At 48.0% G+C, this 20,164-nt stretch overlaps 1 protein-coding gene across 3 annotated transcripts in view; it reads left to right on the top strand.

Annotated features, from left to right (window-relative positions):
- Positions 1-20,164, top strand: part of plxnb2b (plexin b2b) — a 94,972-nt gene that overhangs the window by 46,057 nt on the left and 28,751 nt on the right. For all 3 annotated transcript variants that reach the window (XM_062562837.1, XM_037452422.2, XM_062562836.1), the window contains one exon: positions 18,894-20,008. In XM_062562837.1, the coding sequence (XP_062418821.1) occupies positions 18,896-20,008 (1,113 nt within the window). In that variant the 5' untranslated portion in view covers positions 18,894-18,895. The remainder of the gene's footprint in view (positions 1-18,893; positions 20,009-20,164) is intronic.

Genomic DNA, 20,164 nt, shown 5'->3' with positions numbered 1-20,164 from the left:
ACTCTGGGACTACTCATTTTTAAAGGGGACCCCGTGGCCTGCACAAGACAAAATGGCCACATCGATGTTCCCGGGGGCAGCAGAGTTAACGGGTCGGGGGGTCGGGGGGGGTCGGAGAGAAAAGGAGGGAGTTCAGTCTATCAACTCAAGAAGAGGAGGAGACGTCTTGGTTAGCAGGTGCTGCAAATAAATGCAGTCCCATTCTTTGGTGACTGATGAGGAAGCTGCCTCTTCATCACCTAATGCACCATGCAGATCACAGATGCATTGACTTCTCACTTCAAGAATAATTGCGAATCCACTTTTTTTTGTAAATGTGTGATTTTGTGAAGTTGTAACAATTTGATATTTCAGTGCAGAAATTTAAATCTGAACCATTAATTCAGAAATACCTGTTAAACCATGTCAATTATTTAGTTATTAATATATAATTAATTAACTTTCCTAGGGATATAACTGTGTATGACCATGTGTGAGTGACTATAGCTGCTGTTAACGTTCAATGTTGGCATGAATGGCTGCCGAATTGGACGTGAAAGTAGGATTTTCCAGAGAAATACAATAATATTCCCTTAAGAGATCATACAGTAAATCCCCCAATGCCAACATCAGAAAGGTAACAGGGGGAGGGATTTTCAAGCCTAGTTTGACAATCCAGCAAGCACTTTGTGTGAAGCGTGACGTTTTTTTAATCTCCCTTTAGCCTTTCTCTGATTGTCTGCGCAGCAGTCACTTGTCTGCCCCCCCCGCCCACACCCCACTTCATTTTACATATTTCTGTCTCGCCACCCCTTCCTGTCCCGTCTTCAAGCCCCCTACTTGCTTTGATGCTCTTCACCATTTTTATCTCTTTCCTGCCTCATTCCCTTGGGCCCCATCTGCCTGAACTCCGTCCATTTCCACTGCTGACCTCATAAAGACGGAAGTAAGAGGATTTCGCTCTCTACGGTGTCAAACAAAATCACGCTGCAGCCTTATATAGGATAAAGAGCTTAGATATTAAACATATTACAGCTTTAAAAAAAATATTTAAAAAAACACATACTGTTATGTCCACCCTGTGGTTGGAACCTTTTTCTTGATTTACATTTTCTCCACAGCATCAACGTGAAAAAATACAAAAGCTCACGTTTCTGTCGCAGCAGTCTGTCCGACCATTTATTTATTCATGAGGGATGTGTAGCATTTTAGGTGAAATCTCCCAAAAATCCTACTACGAATAAATGTATGTCGGAGCTATTTCTTCTTTTTTTTCTGACAAGGAGCTGATGCCATTTTTTTTTTTTTAGCTGTTTGTTTTTCCCCATACAGCAATTTAATGAAAAACTCAAAGACCAGACTGGTAATCCCTGACAACAGCCACGCAATCCCTGATTTGTGATGTTGAGCATGCTGCATTGTAAACAAATCCATGCAGCACACCGAGGCAGCACACACGGGAAAGATCTATTGAGCTGTGCAAGGTCGTTGCCCCGGAGAACACGTTCCCCCCCCCCCGTCCACTTGTACAGAGCTGTCCACTTAAAATGCAATGAGATAGGGGACTTTTTTTTTGTTCACTGCGAACAGATCGACTCGATGAGAGCTGGCTGTGCCTCTGACGTGAGGTGATATTTTTTTTTATGGACAGCGAAATAAAACTAAACGTCTCGCTCGTGATGAACAAGGGGAGAATTGTGGCATTTCCCGGGCTGTCGAGAACTTATTATAGCAGCTCAGGATGGGATTTAACCCCAAAACAATTCCTCTCTTCCACTGTGACCCTCGGGTGAACTGCGTTTGCAGCAGCAAAAAAAAAAAGAAAAAAGAAAAACGCTTCTTCACCCAAAGTGTGCAGCGCAGATTATTTTCTGTGGTGGCATTACGGGTTTGTTTTGTTAATGGTGTCCAGGGCCAAGGAAACGGGAGCCAGCGCCTTTTCTCTCCCTGTGCCCAGTGTGTCCGTTAGTGGTCTCACAGCCAATCGGATCCTCCTGAAGGAATGGCTGTGGTTGTCTGTCCCCCCCCCCCCCGCATTCCCACAAACGCTTTCGATCTCTATGCGCCCTCACGCACCCATCGGCTTTTATTCATTTCCACCACTCGTCATACGTCAACTCCTTTGCGCTTTAATTCTAACAGCCTTCCCCTAGCATTCGGTGTTTTCAAATCAATGTTATTTATTGGGATGGAGATTAGCTCCGGCTAATCGTCACAAACCACCCACCCAGAGCGAGACTCTAAACGTGCCCACTCTATTAAGTGCCTCCTAATGAAAATTCAAGAGTGTGAGATGATGATGATGATGATGATGATGATTGGAGCGACTCCACGGGCATCTCGCGGCCACATTTGGGTGGAGGTTTTTATAAGGCATGATGGCATCGATTTGATCCAAGATCCAGGGTTGCGTAACTGGGCGTACACACTAGCTATCGATCGAGATATGAAAAGACGTGGTCGATGTTTGGCAACCTGCATAGCAACCTGTTTTACTCTTTCAGCATAGATGATCTCCTGCTAGAACTGCACCTCCTGCTTCACTATGAATGCTCCTTTTTTATTTAAAAAAAAAATAAGACCCTACAAGGGCCCTGCGAGGGAAGATTGTCACTCATGAGAAAGCTGGTAGGTAGGATTTTAGGATTTCACTGCCAGTTGAAAGCTTAGGCCAGATGAGTTTCCCAGGAAGATTGGAACACACTGACACATACACACAACTACTCGCACATAAATACACACGTGTGTGTGTGTGTGTGTGTGTGTGTGTGTGCGCGGACCACTTGAGCTGCCGGCTCACAGTGATTATAAACCTTGGGAATATCTCTCACGTGGGGGCCTCACGCAGCTATCAAGAGTTGCTCGCCACGCCATCTCACCTCCTGATCTGTGGCCTTGCGTTGCCATGGTAACAATCAGCGGCTACACACCCGCGACACCGCCGGTCACCACCGCAGCGCGACAGGCCTCCCTTCGCTCGCTCACACCACTTAGGTGTCACTTGTCGGGGGGGAGGGACTATTTGGGGATGTGGAATGCCAGGCCATAAGCCTCCTGCAGAGGTAGACCAGAGCCAATCAAGGAGAGGAACCAGCGCCACCGGGCGCCACTTGTTGTTTGCATAACCCCGGCTCTTGCCCTCCCTCGTGTGCATCTGTGCGGCTATTCATTCGTGGTTACCTATTGATGTAGTCTCTGCGGCCCTGTTTATTCACCTGGTATTAATATGTTTGAGTACAAAGCCGGTTCAGCACCCGGCATTAGAATGCATCTGTGCGCCCTTTATTGTGATCGGAATCACACACCGGCTTTATATGTAAATAAAGTACCGTCATTTGTGTGCACCGAAGGCGTTATTTTGACACTAGGCTTTTTGTACGGGTTTGGGGCATGAATTTGTCCCCAGACGCATTGACATACTCAAAAGAGTCTTTGCCTCGGCTAATTCTGTGTCTCACCGTGGTTGCTTTCCATTGACTGGTGGAATTGATTGTAGTACACCAACACACACTTGTTTAACATCTGTAACGGCGCAGCGACGAATCGCAGCGTGCTCCCAAAAATGCCATCTCCCTCCACTTCTGCGCCAGTGCTTCCCCAGAGAGACCATCACGTTCTCTCTGAAATGCGGTGACACGCGCACGAGGGGAGGAGGTAAAAAAAAAAAGCTTTCCCGCGCGGCGCGTTTTTGGCGAGAACCTCCCAGTGGATGTGGTAGTTTCCGTTTGTTCGCCTCAGTCCGGAGGGGAGGAGATGTTCTTCTTCGGGGGCTGTGGATAAGTCTTGTTGTGTTTCCTAAAGCGGTGGATCTGCCATCTCTGTTTGACCCACGTTGTTAGTCACGTCATGAGGGAAATCATTTTTAAATGTTCTTTTGGATTCCTCAGTCAGTTGTTGCTCGCAAGGCGCCATCTCATCTCCCCCGAGGGCTTGTTAACCAATCAAGAGTAACCCTGACACTCATCCTTTTAAAAGCAGCATAATCCCTGCAAAAAGCAGTATTTTTTTTTTCGCTATAGTTTCCGCACATCAGTCGACTCGTTACTTTATTGCTCTTTATGGCGACCAGCAGGTGGATCTCACTCAGACTTTACTTTGCCCGTTTTAATCCACTAACTGTTGCACGGATACCACATTAATGAGCAGTTTTTTTTTTTTTTTTTTTTTTGTAGCCTTTACCATGGAACAAATTATTTTTCCACTAGCGATTACCATCAGGGAGCAAGACAAAGCGCTGGAGACACCGACGGGTGTGCGGCAACCATTCGCTCCAGCACTAGCGCAAGAAAATGTATTTAATTAGTATAGAGATAGCAGGGGTGCTCGTGACATCAGCAACCTGGGAAGTTAAGTGCTGTCTTGACTTCCTTCTGTTATTTGATGAATACTGTGCAAGAACAAAGAACCGCACATTCCACCCCCCCTACCGTCTGACTGTTGCAGCCTTTTGATTTTGGTCTAATTGGGTGCGCGTTAGCCTCTGGTACAACAGATATAACTAATTAGGCTTTTGTGCGTATAATTAAAACAATGTACCATGACCGAGCTTCCAGCAGGGTATGTGTTTAACAAAAGAAATTAAGAAATGTATCACCTGAAAAGATTCCTTATCCGTTTTTTTATTATCCGTTTGATTTTGAAGTCTGCCTCTTTGTCAGCTCTTTCTGGTGGGGAACTCTCTGCAGTGGCATTGCAGCTGTGGAGAAAGAGGTTTTGATCCTGGGAGGCTGACACTTATCAGAAGTGTTGTGATACGCAGGGCTCTGTAACCTCCTCGGAGATTCCTCTCCCCCCCCCCCCCTCCCTCGCTCTTTATATTCTCCACTCCTCCCCTGCTTCCCTCCCTCGCCATTAAGCCCCTGTATTAAAGATTCATATGGCACCTACAGTGTATTCAGAATACGCTGCTACGCCCCTCCTGCCGCTCCCCTCTTCCTCCTCGTCCGTCGTGCCCTCTACCTTCTTCACCTCAGCCCCCCCCCCCCCCCCCCCCTCCATCCTCCCCCTCCCCGATATCAGTGAATTCCCACTAATAAGGATACTTAGAGTAAATCCTCTCCTCTTTCCACAGCGGATTAGCGTTTTCTCTCACCCTCGGCGAAGAGAACAATCGGTTGAGAGGGGGAAAACAAAAGGCCTCCTTGTTGTGTTGTTTTGGATCCTGGAGCTTTTTTTTTTTGTCTTTCAATATCATTCTTGTTTCTTCTTTTTTTTTTTACCTCTGGCTGAGACGGACGCTCACTCATCCTCTCGGTGTCCCCTAACCCCTTTACGCCGCTCTTTTCCACTCTTCATATTCCATGTTTTCCTCACTGCCCTGAGCTTTCATTTCTCATTACCAGATATGCCATCCATGCATAAATGCCCCGCTGACCACTTACGGGTTTGTTTTCCATTAATAGATTCCTACGTCTGACTAAAGTTAATGCTGTCCTTCAGACCGAACTCAAAACAACTGATGCTCATAATTTCCCCTGAACTAGATACAGGTTCCCTGAGAGCAGAGTATATTTCCGCATCGCTTTCCTAATGCATTCTCCTCAATAAACACCCATAGCAGAGACAACAAAGTTCATATATATGTGATAAATAGAGTTGATGCAAGCGTTTATCCCTTTCCGTCTCAATTCACTTCATCACATGTAGAAATGAGACAGCTCACACTAGCCCCACTGGAGTCTTCTAGCAATTAGGCAAGTGCCAGAAAAACACATTAATCTAGCTATTACATCTAGCCTTGTTAATTTATAGTTGGGTTGGAGAAGCTCACTCATTAATTGGCTGTGTTGGATGACACACAGCGAAATTACATTTGCATAGATCATTTTTAAATTGCCACCCAACATCCAGCTGGGAGCAATGCTGAGAATAAACCCCTTTGGTTTAAAGTGTTTGCTTGTTTTGATGGCAGTTTAGTGATGGGAGAGAGAGAGAGAGAGAGAGAGAGAGAGCGAGGAGGCGGCCATGAAGGAAAGGTGTCTGAGGGAAGTCAATGGGACGCGGGGTGGCCGCGGGGGCCGCTTAAAGTCGCGTTTTGCGGTAACCGTCTCGCCCACGCCTCCATGCGAGCGGAGAAATTGGCTGTACTCAGCGGACCAGGACGGAGATAGCGAGTGGCGGCGGGGGGGGGGGGGGGGGGGGGGCTGAGGAGGCGACAGAATGGGCACCCAAGCCTGAGGAGAAGGGAGGGAGGGAGGGAGGGAGTGGACGGTTGATTCCAATAGGACTCTTGAGTTTCATTCCAAAAATTGAATCGTCAATTTTCCATTCAGCCGCCCACTCTGCAGGATTGGAAATGAATGAGTGTCAAGGCGCTGGTTTGTCCTGGAAATGGGGGTTAGCCCTGGAGCGAAATTCGACAGTCGGGCCGGTGTGGGTGGGCCCGGGGAGGGTGGAGTGGATAAGTGGCGGAGGAGAAAGGAAGGTGGACTGGAATCAAAAGTGAAATTGAACACGGGGCCTGACCTTGACGCGCTCTGGGTTATTTTTTTTTTTTCCCGCGATGGCCCGGGCGATAATTCCGCACAGAGCGGCAGCTTTTGGCGCGACCGAGTGCGAGAGAAGGGGCCGCCGTAATTATCAGCAGAAGGCTCAGGAGATAAAGAGTCTGAATTGTTGGCTTTGCAGCGCTATCGCACACTCAAACTCGACACCTGTCAGCGGTCGTGGGCCGGCGCAGGTGTGAGCGAGGGTGTCCGAGCCTTCTTTTCAGGGGGGGTGTGAGCTGTGTGGTGTGCGTTTACTGTGCTTACCGGGGGACCCCTGCCAGCATAAACCCAGTCTCCCGGACACCACATCAGAAGTCTGCATAGGGCAGAATGTCGGGCGCACTCACCTGCCGTCAAAGACACGGTTAGGAGACGCGGTGCAGATGCTATCAGGCCTCAGCTTTGCTCCGCCGACCGGCCGTTCTTCCGCCCCGCTGCTTATCAGGCCATCTGCAGTATGATTAAAGCAGCTTATTTTTTTATTTTTTTTTGGGCAGCGGGGGGCTAATTCCCCCTGACCTTTGCTTGTCTGCATTTGATTACAAACGGTGATCACATTAGCCCTCGGCAATTAATCAAAAAAAAAAAAATGCTAAAACACATTATTTTAGCCGTGCATCTGGTCTGAAGTGTATGTTTGGATCTGGAAGGATACGTTCGCTACGCCGATTGTGGCAGTGTTTACCCCCACCATAGTCCTTCAAGTAAGCCCATTGTGTTGCTGCAGGTGACTTAGTTAAAGGTTGTGGTTCCCTTTTAATCCAGCTACGAGGCCCTGGGACTGGGAAAAAGAAACGGATGTGCATCTATTCAATAAGCCAATCCTCAAAATTGATAAAAACTCATGAAATGAATTCTCAAGTAGAAAAGGGGCAAAACCTTTGAGATGCTTGAACCGTGAGGCTTTTGGCATCTTGTACATGAAAAAGGACTTGGAACGATTATTAGAGGAGTTTCCAATTAACTCTCTGTCAATCAAATTGTTCCACCTCTACTTGTATCCTTGGGTAGATGACACGTCTTGCGGAAAAATGTTAATCCTTGACTCGTAACTAAATCTGTAGGGCAATAAAAAGTACAAAGTTTCCCTCTAAAAGGCAATTCCCAAATGTATGATTTTAAGTACTTTAATTTTACTCAAGTAGAAAAACTTTGTTGCGTTCTACCACTGTTTCGACACAACTTCTCATGACACTGAGCCAGGGGAATAATACACCTCAGCCTTTTATTAGCGTCGTATAGGGAGCTGTAATGTGTGTTTGTGTGCGACTGTGTGAAATGGCTCCAGCCTTTTAAGCGTCTCACTAATACGTAGAGTCCATTTTTCCAGGATTACAGGTGATGGGGGAGGTGAAGGGGGGGGGGGGGGGGGTGCGCTCTACGTGCTGCTCATTCCAATAGGCTTCCATCAACAACCACTCCAGCTCCTTACAGCAGCGTCCTGGGGAACAGAGCAATCACAGCACCAAAAAGGCTGTATTCTCGACAGGACTGTGGTACTCTGACTGTGTTTTTTTTTTTTCCACACTGATTACCCAGACCCGAGCGTGTGGTTGTGTGAGATTTAAGTAATGAAGTCCATGAACTTGTGAGAGCAGAGCTGAAACAATCAAGTTAAGCAACATTTCATTTTTGAGCGGTTATTTCAATCGTTGACGGCTGACCCTTCTTTTTTGAAGCAAGTTTTCAACGCATTACGTGGGTCATGTACTCTTCAGGTTTTGGACAATTGATTTGAATGAACAAATCAGGCCCTCACTGTGGAATGCGATAGGCTACGACTGTATAAGGAGCATCACACATGTGAAATCCCACAATCAAAGTGGCCACGATGAAATTGCTGGTCCGAAACCGCATCTACCCCCCCCCCCCCCCCCCCTGCCATTTGTGAAGCTTGAACTATGAAGCGTTTGGGTGATTTCCACGAGCCACTGATATGATGAATCATTCACTTCCCTGTCAATCAAAACATTTCACAAGACCTATTCTCAATTTTCCATATGACACCTTCAATCCAGGGGAGAAGAAGAGGAAGAAATATCAATTTTCTGCCCAATCGATCAATTGACCAACGTCTCCACATCCCTTTCCAGGGTTTCTCTTACTACTAAATAACACGCATTCATTTTCTCACACAAACGCCTCTCTACCTTTCGGTAGCAGCGGGGGACAGGTTGGTTGTCCGTGTGGCAGCACCACTGATCATCTCAGCGTTTCTTTACCTCGTCCTCTGGCCCGACGGCGGTGAGCGGCGGCTCACCATCTCCTCTGAGAGGGAAAAGGGCGAGAACGGACAGATGGGAAGCAGTCCCGCCTGCATCGCTCGTCTTAGCCTGCTATTAAAGGTTCATTCCGAGCAAATCGGAAGATAAAAACGTCGTAACATTCACCAATCCATAGTAAAACTATACTCAAAAATACAAGGTCAAAGCTAAAACGTGTCTGTTTTAAATAATTTTGCTTAACTTGTTTTGTTCAGGTTTGACTCCGACTTCTCTTCGGCAAAGCGCAGAGCCGTTTCCCTTAAGGAGTTAATACCTTTGGACCATTTGCATTTATGACACGCCTTGTCTGCAAAAAAAATTAAGCCCGTGAATATAATAGCAGCTGCTAACGAACCATCAGCATTTTTTTTTTTTTAATAGCCCAACAAACCCTCAAACAAAACCTTGCTCCCCCCCCCCCCCCTCCTCTCTCGCCCTTGCTCCTCTGAGGCCTGACTCAGGCTTGTCTCCCTCCGTCCGTCCGAGGTGTCAGAACACGGAAGTGCAAACTCGACATCTCGACAGTGGAAGGGGGGGGGGGGGGGGGGGATCGTGTACCCGCGAGGGCCTCGGCTGTATTCCCACAACCACCAACAAATTTAAAAATACCTCGGCTTCACTGCTTCTCATGCAAGGAGGGAGAGAACCAAGACAGAAGATTGATCCATGGCAGCTCTCTCTCTCTCTCTCTCTCTCTCTGTCTTCATATTTCTCTCCCCTTTCCCTTTTTAGTGTGTGAGAAACTTTGAAACTATTTACAAAGGACTCCGTGCAAAGTAAAAAACCAACAACAAAAAAACAAATCGGTTACACAGAAACTGATGGGACGTGATGGGATTGGAGGATAACCGAAAACCACTAGATTGGAGGTTTGACCCCTGGCTGCTGCACGTCCTTTTCCAAATTGTGAACAAGATACAGGACTTTCTTACCCCCCCCCCCCCCCCCCCCTCTGTTTCTTCCTTTATGTCAGGCCATACATCACCCCTTCGGTCTCCTGCTTCCATCTCCTCCATCCCCTCTTTTCCCCTCCGTCGCCCTGTCTGGCCATCTCATTTAAGTCAGTGACATTTGATGTGAAGTGGTGCGGCCCGAGAACTTACCGACTCACAAAAACACACACATGCGCGGACTTGATGCGGGAGGGAAAGGTCAGGCCTACTCTCGGAGGGCCTAATCACCCACTCTCATTGAGTGGGTGGCTCGCTCAGTCACACTTGATTGAGCGTGTGTGTGGTGTGTGTGTGTGTGTGTGTGTGTACGCTAAATGTGATCACGGGTTTGACATAGACGGCGAATCCAGGCGAGCGAGGGGGTGCGAGAGGCATTGACTTGATGATTGGGGTGTGTGTGTATGTGAGTGAGAGTGTGTGTGAACGCGTGTTTATCGGAAAACGTGCATTCTTGACTTGCAATCGTACAAATAGCAGATAACTGCTTCGGGTCAAGTGACACACAAATAGAAATGTGTGTGTGTGTGTGCGTGCAAGCACATACGCACAGTCCTCTTGCCCAAACGTGGCATAATCAGCGGCCTTATCGTGGGAACTGCTGGGCTTTAACGGGCTCATTAACTTTTTTCTTTAGAGAGGGGAATTGGCCAACGACGAGTGGGCCACACTTCTGTCCAGCCCCCCCTCTCAATACGGTCTGTTCTACCCTCAGCTTTTGATTTCAAGTGATTGTGCTTGTGTGTGTGTGTGTGTGTGTGTGTGCACATGTGTGCACAACGATCCTCTTTACCTCAAACCACCTCCACCAACCTCCTCCTCTCCGATGTCGCTGTGCTCCTTCCCACGTTAGTGGACCTTCGGTGCCGCCCATCCCAGGTCTAGTTTTGAGCGGCCGCTAGCAGAGCAGGGCAGCGGGGACTTAAGTATTAAAGAGCCTCAGCTGCTCTGCGGCTCCTGTTCCTCAGCGCCCGGCCACCGGGGCCCGATAATGGTGTTTGTTTAGCCATTAGTCAGGCCCTGCTTAGCAGCTCTCTCTCTCTCTCTCTCTCTCGCCTCTCTCTTCCCTCTGGCTGCTGAAACACTGATAGATGATGGATGAAGATTACAGGGTCGTCGGACGGAGGGATGAGTGTTTGTGGAGTGGACTTCAATAGCATCGAGAACATTTGTTGGAAGTGCGCGGTACGCCGAAGTGTTGGAGGGGGTCCAAGCAAACGTGGATTTTCAATCGTTATTACCAGAGGAGAAAGTGAGATGGTGCTCTTGTGTTTATAAGTGGAGGTTTTGTGTTGAGGCATCCACACATTTTCATCAGACTCTACCCTTCCTGTGATTTTGTTTTTTGTCGTCCGACTAATTAAAAAGTAGCCGAGTCTATTTCCTTCTGCACGACCTGCCAAAAGTGCTCCCTTCTCTCTGGAAGACATTCCATTTCATGAGGTATTCTTTTTTGCAGCTAATTTAGCCATTACCTTTTAAGCTCCAAATGTGACCTTTTTTTTATTCTATATGCCGAGGAGAGCGGGCTAATCTTTGGGCTATTAGTTGATAGCTGTGAGTCATTACCAAAGGCCTGGATTCTTCCCGGGCCTCAGCCCCATGCCGCCACCATTACAGTCCTCAGTCACATGACAAGTGACGGGCCCCTGACAGCCTGCACAAAGGAACCGTACAAACACACACACACACACCGCTGGCAACGTGTGACGCGAATTGTCCTCTCTCTTGTATCTCTTCATCCCTCCTGGCTTCCCCGCTGAGGTTACTTCTCTTCCTCATTCAGCCCTCGGGGGTTCCGGACAGAACCAGAGAGATTTCGCCTTTATGTGAAAATAAAATAAAAATCCATTTTTTGCAACCAAGAATAATAATATGCTTCTTATGAGTTAGTATGTGCAAGAGAAAATGTAACCGCAGTAAAGGCTAGAGAATTATAATTATAAGCTGTAAGATGTGCTCTTAACTTTAAATTTAATTCCAACCAATGTCAGCATAAAACTAAACCAAGTACCTGCAAGAAGACTAAAGTCTCCCCCTCGAACACACGGAAGTCGGTAGTAAGCATTGCCTGTTAAATCAAGGATGAAATTCCATGTACAGAGACCACACCCATGTCCCCCCCCCCCCCCCCCCCCCCCCCCCCCCAACCGTGACTGGCAACCCACACTGCAGCCAAAGACGCTGCACAGAAGTTAACAACAGATTGGATGGACAAATCGTATATATGTTCAGAAATAATGTTATTTTATGCAGTGATGAAACCAATGAGAAACAGAGTGTTGATTTCGCCACCTCCCCTCTCTGCTTCCGGTGCTTATTCTCAGCGAGGCTAAACGCGTCCCAGCTCGACCTCTGCACCCGCCACACAAACACGGGATTGATATCAATCTCGCCTCGCTGTCGGACGGAAAGCAAACAGCAGTGTTCCCCAAAACGAGTCCTTTTTTAAAACCCCGAAGCTACTTTAAAAACGCGTTTGTTCGCACTGTCCTCTGTGGCAGGGTTGCCATGCGGATTCATGCCTACGCCACAACATCAGTATTCCCCTTCAAAACCCAACCAAAGCTGGGCACACTGAGACTACTAAACCACATTACAAGATACCTTCATGGCTCATTGGCGTTTGTGCTGGTAAAGTGAAATCATTATAACCAATAAGGTGTGTAATGGATTCCTTCCCAGCAGTCAGTCTGCCCGCCTGACTTCTTAATTGTGACTGCATTTTGTGTATCAGAGTGTGCGTTGGGCGCAGAGGATTGCCTCAGGGTTGTGCACGGATTAGAGAAGCTGCGAGTCCAAGCAGACAAAGCCGGGATCTAAGTCCACCCCCCCCCCCCCCCCCCCGTGTGAGCGAGCTTCAAACCTGCTGAAGTGCCCTTCAGCAAGACAATGACTCGTTACCTGTTCTTTTAAAACCCGAGTCTGATCTCTGAAAGCAATGAGAGGAAAAAGGAATTCCCTGCAGCCATTAACGTGCCACAAGGAAAATCCTATTCCCTTAATGGAAATAAAATTACAGAGTGAGGTTTTCTATGATGATTAATCGTTCATTAGTTCATTAAAAGTCATTTCTCAAACAAAACATGTGAAACTTGATCCAGTTTCTTGAATGTAAAGATTTGCTTTTTTTTCTTCAAATGGAGTCATTAGTGATCCAGACTCTGGTCCAGGACCTCAATGACTTAATCAATTTATAGAAATCTGCAAATGAATCTATATGGAAAAGGCCCTTTCATCCGCCGCGATTAGTAAAGCACGTGAGCGCGTCGAGCAACTGTTTGTGTGCATTCGCAGCCGTCCGGATGTCGGAGAAGCCGCCGGCTCCTGAAAGCGGCCCTTTTTCGCCAAGCCCGGGCCTTTTAATCAGGTTCCCCACATCCGCCAGCTGTGTCCACACAGCAAACAGTCGCTCTTACGTCCCGCCAGGAGAGCCGCGGCATCCAGCTGCGCGGCTGAGTTTGGCACCGGGAGATTAGCCCCAATAGCTGCTGCTGCCCAGACGGAGCGAGGTGGCGTTGGTGTGTTTGTTTTGAGGGACTAACAGAGATGGAGCGATTACGAGGGACATCGAGGTTGGCTGCCGAGTCAGGTATGAAGAGTCTGTGCACACATGCACTTTTAAATGCGTTTCGTGTGCCTGCGGTTTTTTTTGTTTGTTTAAATGCTGTCATTGCTCAAGTGTCCAGCTGGTAGGGTAGGGAAGGAGGGAGGGAGGAAGGGGGAGCAGAAGCCTTGAAAATGGTGACAGAGCGGTAATCAGTCGCAGAAGCAGCCGATCGGTCCTAATGAGCCAAAGTGCCGTGCCTAAAAGGACGTGTGTGTGTGTGTGTGTGTTTGCCCTCTTACCCGTGACTCCTGGTCATACATCAAGACCGACAAACATGCACACAAGAGGGCAGGGAGACGCACAGGAGGAGCACAGGGGCGCGAGAGAATTGGGACACGACACACGGCGGCCCATTAGGAGGGCAAAGTGGGATCCACACAATCCTTGCGTCACGGGGGCCAACTTTTAAAGGTGTTAGCATATTTAGGCCAAAGCAGCTGGATCCCACCGCGATGGACCCTCGGCTCATCAATCCCCCCCACCCCCCCCACCCCCCCGCCCGGTGCCACGAACACGAACACAATGGCTCGCTGCCGGCTCCTTTCTGGTGAGCGCGGGTTCTCCCAAGTCAGTCAAAATGGAAATAAATGAACTGCCAACCCTGACGGCAGGGCAATTGTTCATATGGAAATTGGATTGCCGTCGTCACAACAGCCTCCCATCGCGACTCGTGAAAGAATGTTCTACCGCGAGTAAAAAGGGACAAGAGCGTTTGCGTGTCAAAAAAAAAAAAAAAAAAAATCAAATCAAATTTGGGAGAGACGGGAGACGTGCAGAGAAAGGGAGTTCTCCACACTCTCCCACTTCATGTTTCATGTCTAACAATGCCGCTTGTTCCCGCCTGTCCTTTCCCTGGACGGCGGCGGGGGGGGGGGGGGGGGGGGGGGGGAGGATGGAGATCCGCCCCTCATCTACGGGCTCCTTGAATGGCTCCTAACCCACGTCATGTCATGTTGCCGCCTTGCGCGCACTTTATCACCTCCTTTTTAAGAACCCCGAGACACACATGGCGCGATGCACTTTAGAGCAATAACCAAAACCCCCGCCATCACCGCCCAGCCCCTCCCCCGAGGGGCTCTGGGGACATGCAAGTAATTTAATAGCCGTTCACTTTTATCAGCGTGTAACACTGAAAGTGGCTTCAATGTAGAGCCCCCCCCCCCCCCTCACACACACACACACACATCAATGTCAGACCCTGGCATCTGTCAAAGCCAAGCTCTCCGATAAAGAAAGTGCTGAAAATGAGCGATCGCAGTATGGGGTGATATCCTATTATGTTAGGGTAGGGCGTCTGTTCTTTTACAATTTATTTATTTATTTCATACCAGTTTTGTATCTTCGTATCTGTTTTAATCAGTGAGAAGGATACTCACGCTGGTTCAAAACCTGTCAGGTCAGCAGTTTGTGATCTAATCATTACACACACACACACACACACACACACATGCACGCACACACACATTCTGGTTTTCTCTCCTCCCAGATCTCTTGCTCCGTTGCTCTGGCACGTTCGTACACTTCCTCCTGGCGGGTGTTGTCCTAGAAAGGGGGATGGGATGGGATGGGGGAGTTGGGGGGGGGGGGAACTGGCCGAGAGGCATGTGGACTGCCGTGCTGGGCTTTCGTGCCCCTGTGTCAAAGACGCACAGCGTGGATGTTTGAAGAGAAGAGTGTCTCTGTGTGGTCGGGAATAGGATTACCTTGTCAGCACTTCAAGCTGCACGTATCGGTGCCTGCACATGCATCCCTGAGCCGACCGGTCCGCGTGTGTCTGCGTGTGTGTTTGCTCGCCGCACCTGCCATTTTTCAATTATCTTTCATTTTCCTCAGCTGCGAGCTGCTTTTCCTGTCCAGGCATGTCCTAACTTGTCGGGGGAGGTTGAAAGAGATGGCTGTAAAGTTTTTTTTTTTTTTATATATAATAAAAAAGGGTGTGTGTGTGTGTGTGTGTGTTTGGTGACCAGCAATCCAACAGAGACACACCTTCAGGTGCTTTTTTCCAGCCTGCTCATCCAGAACCTCAGCAGTTTCTTTTTCTCCAGTCTCCTTTTCCTTTAACAATAAAAAAATGAGCTACAGTTGTAAATCCCAAATCATTTTTTAAGAATGAAATTGTTTCTTTTAAACTCATTCACTAATCGATCGTGTCTCTGCACAAAATAAACACTCTTTATACTGTTTTTCTTGTTAAAATCAAACAGGTGGGCATTTTTCTAAAAGTAGCTGCTGGACCCAATGTGGTCCCTAGTGTTTACACAATAACAGGAAATCAAAATGAGCATTTCTTTCAAGGTATTAGCTCAACAACTATTTACAGAATCATTATTGATTATCGTATAGAAAGCTTTCAATGAGGTAAATTACATTCTCCAACAAAGCATATAGTCACCAGTGAAAAGATCTTCCCTCTACTGATTTGGTCAGTGACGAGGAGGATTCAGTATAATTGGTTTAGTTTAATAAATTCTGTGTAAACATTTTCTCTTCTTCTTGTACCTCTGAAGTGAAGGAAGTGATTCCTTGCAGAGGAATTAGTTCAAATTTCTAAAAGTCGGACGGATTTAATTAAGCAATTTTTGTCTCGTACAGGGCCGCATTTTTCAGATGTGCCCGCTTCATTAGAACATGATGCGTTTCATTATTATTTATCCCGAGCCATTGGAGGCTTCATTAGCTGCAGGCTGATGCAGCACGCAGCCTCTAAATTTAGCAGCTTTTTATTTATTCAGAATAGCGGCGCGTTGGCTGGTTTGCCCACACTCGGCCGCGTTCTCGCGCAGCAGCTTAGAGACGTGTTGAGAAAAGAGAGGCGGGCTGGTGAGTGGAGAAATGGGCCTCATTCCACCTGTGTCACACCCCCCCCCCCCCCCCTCCCCTCCCCACCAGACGTCTGCCTCTCCTCAGCACTTTGAAGCCTCTCTAATTCCGGCGTGCAGGATTTAGCCCGTGAAGAAAAAAAAAAGAATGAAAAGTGATAGAGAGACAGGAGGAGACGTCCTCGGAGAGAACAGGCTCCTTTGAAATATGTTAAGAATTTCGTTTGCGCTGACCCACAATGAAGCATCTGAGGGGTTTTTCATTTGTTCTGATTGAGCGTTGGCTATAGGATTTGCATGAGTAGGAGAAGGGACTCTTTGAAGTCATGGTTGTAGTCGGTGGAACTGGAGCTTTCTGAAACCTAATGAGTGCCCCGAGACGTTGTCCTTGCATTGTTCATCACGTCCTGAGAAATGCTTTGTCGGAGCATGTTTGATTCAAAGTCAAAGAAATCAAGTAATTTCTTCATTTTTGCCTGACAATCCATTGACATAATTCACCTTTTGTGGACTCCCTGTGCAGTCTGTATCATGGCTGAACAGAAATTGATAGAAATATGGATATTACGGTTTTTGGCAGATGTGGCACAATGGATGCCAGTCGTGCTTAAACTACTGTCCTTATTTACAATCACAGCCAATATTTAAACACTATGGTCTTTCTGTGTGTAAACTGAGAAAAAAAAGGTTTCATTAAAGACATTTCGCGGATGCACAAAATGATAAGAGGTGTAATTTATAAAAAAAGATGTCAAGATTTTCTCGCCAGATGTTTTCACAGACTGAAAGGAAAGTACACATTAAAGAACATGTGGCACGTCGGACTGCGTGAGGCTGTCTGGCTGCAAAGAGGAGAACGCACTTTGGCTGGTGGTGTAGACTTGTTGTGAAGGTTGTGACTTAAGGGAATGAAATTAATTAGAAACTGGGAAGTGAGAATTATCAAATCCTTTATAAGGTAGCACTTTTCAAAGATGGTAGTATGAATGAATATAATATTGAGGCAACAAGAGAGGAAAAGCATATAGAAATACATAAAAACTGTTATCGTGGAATGGAATAAATGTGGGACGGTGCTGCTGACACCTCAAATAACACACCCTCAGAGCACATATGAAGCACTGACCCCAGAAATTACACGCGTAATTCATCACAAGCGGTCCATTGAAGCGTTGTCCTTATTGTGGTTTAAATGATTTTATTTCTGTGATATTTTTTGTAGTTTCTGCCTTCAGGAGAAAGCCACCCTCTTTCCAGCTCTAATGCCACACACGTTATTGCCGAAAGGCGGCCCTGCCCTAAATGAGTGAGGCTTTTGTGAGTGCTCACTTTTACAGAGAAAACTTTGTTACTCAGAAATTGCCTCACCGAGATTTAATTTCTGTCCGCGATCATCTTTTTTTAAGGCAATTTCTTCTGACTCTGTCTTGAGAACATTTCGCAATTTCCCAAGACGGTGCAGATTCACTCCGTTTGTTTAGGTTGTCAACATTTTCTTGGCCGCGAGGACGCTTTTTACAGTTCACGCGGTTTCCCTTAAAGCTCAAACATGTGAGTGAGTTATTGTGGAGCCTCTTTAAAGTGACGCACGTTTTGTAACTTGTACAAATTCTGCATCTGGGAGCTTAAATTCTTTTTTTCACGTGTTTTCATTAAATATTTAAGGCTGTGAATTGAAAGGCGCACGCTACATTTGAGCAGCTGAATTGCTCGTGGGGTGGAAGTAAGTAAACGGGAAGAAAAGATTTAACAAAACATCAGCCAATAGAGTGGTCTGCACACTAGAAGCTGGTGAAATGAACCGGTTTCCCGTGTGGGTAAAGGTCCAATCGGTGGCAGGTTAACCTCCCCGAAACGCGGCTTTGGCACGCAACCAGTGTCACCGGAGGGGGGGGGGGGGTTTCGGTTACTTGACTGACAAGGCGTAACGCGGTGGTGGGTGGGGGGGAGGATGCCAGGGAGAGCACATGCAAACACAGGCAGCACATTTGCCGCGTGGGCGTGAAAGCCACCTGCAGCTCCACATTTACCGCGGCGGCTACAGCGAGGACTCGGCAGACACCTGCTGTTAGCCGCACACGAGCCCGTCTGTATGGTACAGGGATGATGTTTGATCGTGTTTCCCCGAGACAAAACAGTTTGCTTCCTGAGCACATAGCGCTTAGAGGTGAGGTTTACAAGGGGGGGGGGGGGGGGAGGGGAGGGGGGAGGAGGTGTTGCAAATGCAGCTGGAGCAGATCCACTGGGTTTTTGAATTGGCTTTTATTGTGTTATGGTTGGAGATGTGCCTTAATCCTCTTTTAGCCTCACACAGAACGGCGGTATTTCTTCACCAGCGGAAGGTTTTTGATATTAAGTCAATTGAATCCAAATGAACACACCTACAGAACTGGGGCAGTAGGTTGAGTCACACAAAATGCTGCACTACACACTGTTAGCTGTTAACTTGTGCGTATATCCAAATTGACAGTTTGGTTTTGTTTTTCCCAATTTTAGCTTCATGACCATTTTTCACAATTTCTTTCACCATTTTTATTTGCTGAAAGAATGAAATAAAACATGCATAATATTAGTTTAAATCAACGACCGTATTCACCAAAAGTATCGATTTGTCCGGTACATCTGACTGGTCCACATGGCTTTGCATGTCTGAGTGAGTGTTAAGTGTTTGTATATTAACCACACACCCACTCCACACTGCAGTTTTTCAGGCGGCTTATGTACATTTACGAGTGCATTTGACTGCATTAATAATGAAACTACTCTCTTTATTCGCTCTCTAGAGATGGCAAGCTGGGTCTCCCTCCTCCTCTTTCTCTTCTGCCATCCAGTCTCTCAAGCCCAGGAGGAAAGCGGCGTGGCGGAGTTCACCTCCGAGACCTCCATCAACAATGTGGTCCAGGACCCGCAGACCGGTCGCATCTACCTGGGGGCGGTCAACGCCGTCTACCAGCTGGGGCCGTCCCTCCGCCGGGAGGCCCGCGCCGAGACGGGCCCCAAGGAGGACGCCCGGACCTGCACGCCGCCCGCCTCGGCCTGCCAGGACACCAAGCCCATGCCCAACCTCAACAAGCTCCTGCTGGTGCACCCGTCCAACGGCTCGCTGGTCGTCTGCGGCAGCCGCTACCGCGGCATCTGCTCCCTCCTCAACCTGACCAACGTGGAGGAGCAGCTGTACTACAGCGACAACAAAGGGGAGAGGACGTACGTGGCCAGCATAGAGGACAACGTCAACGTGGTGGGCGTCATGTCCAACTACTCGAAAGACGGCCACTCCTTCGGCGTGTTCCTGGTGGGGAAGGGCTACGGGAGCCTGGACAGCACCAAGCTCATCAGCACGCGGATCCTCCAGGACTACCGGGAGTGGGTCGTGTTCGAGAGCATCATCGAGGCGTCGACGGTGCAGACGACGCCGTTCGTCCCCAAGTACCTGCACGACTTCCGCCACGCCTTCAAAGCGGACGGCTTCGTCTACTTCCTCTTTTCGCGGACGCGCGACGGCACGGACAACAAGAACCTGACCTTCGTGTCGCGCCTCTGCGAGGACGACCACCACTACTACTCGCACACGGAGCTGCAGTTGGCCTGCGGCAAGGCGAACCGCTTCAACAGAGTTCAGGCCGCGTACGTGGCCTCTCCGGGGAAGGAGCTGGCGCGGGTCATGACCGAATCGGGGACGTATGGGAAGGTCTTCCCGTGGAGCAAGGTTCTCTTCGTGGTGGCGAGTCCGGACGACGACGCCCACGACTCGGCTCTCTGCATGTACCCGCTCAACGCCATCAACGAGCGCCTGGTGGAGATCATCGGCGCCTGCTATAGCGACTCTGGGAAAATTAACGGGTCCCCCGCCGTGGACATCCCCTACTTCTCTAAAACGGACTGCACGTCGACAATTCCGGTGAGTGCTTGTTTTGTGTTGGCTTATTGTAGTTTTTAAAGAAAGGAGTTTGGAATAACAGATGTGATTGGGACGTGTGTTGAAGAATCCCCTTGAATCGGTAATGTGTCTGTGTTATTGTTTACTTAAATGTCTGTCTTTAGTTTGTTCTGAAGG

This window comes from Pungitius pungitius, chromosome 6, assembly GCF_949316345.1.
Source record: "Pungitius pungitius chromosome 6, fPunPun2.1, whole genome shotgun sequence".
NCBI lineage: Eukaryota > Metazoa > Chordata > Actinopteri > Perciformes > Gasterosteidae > Pungitius > Pungitius pungitius.
The sequence above is the reverse complement of the archived record's forward strand: the minus strand, read 5'-3'. Positions and strand labels throughout refer to the sequence as shown.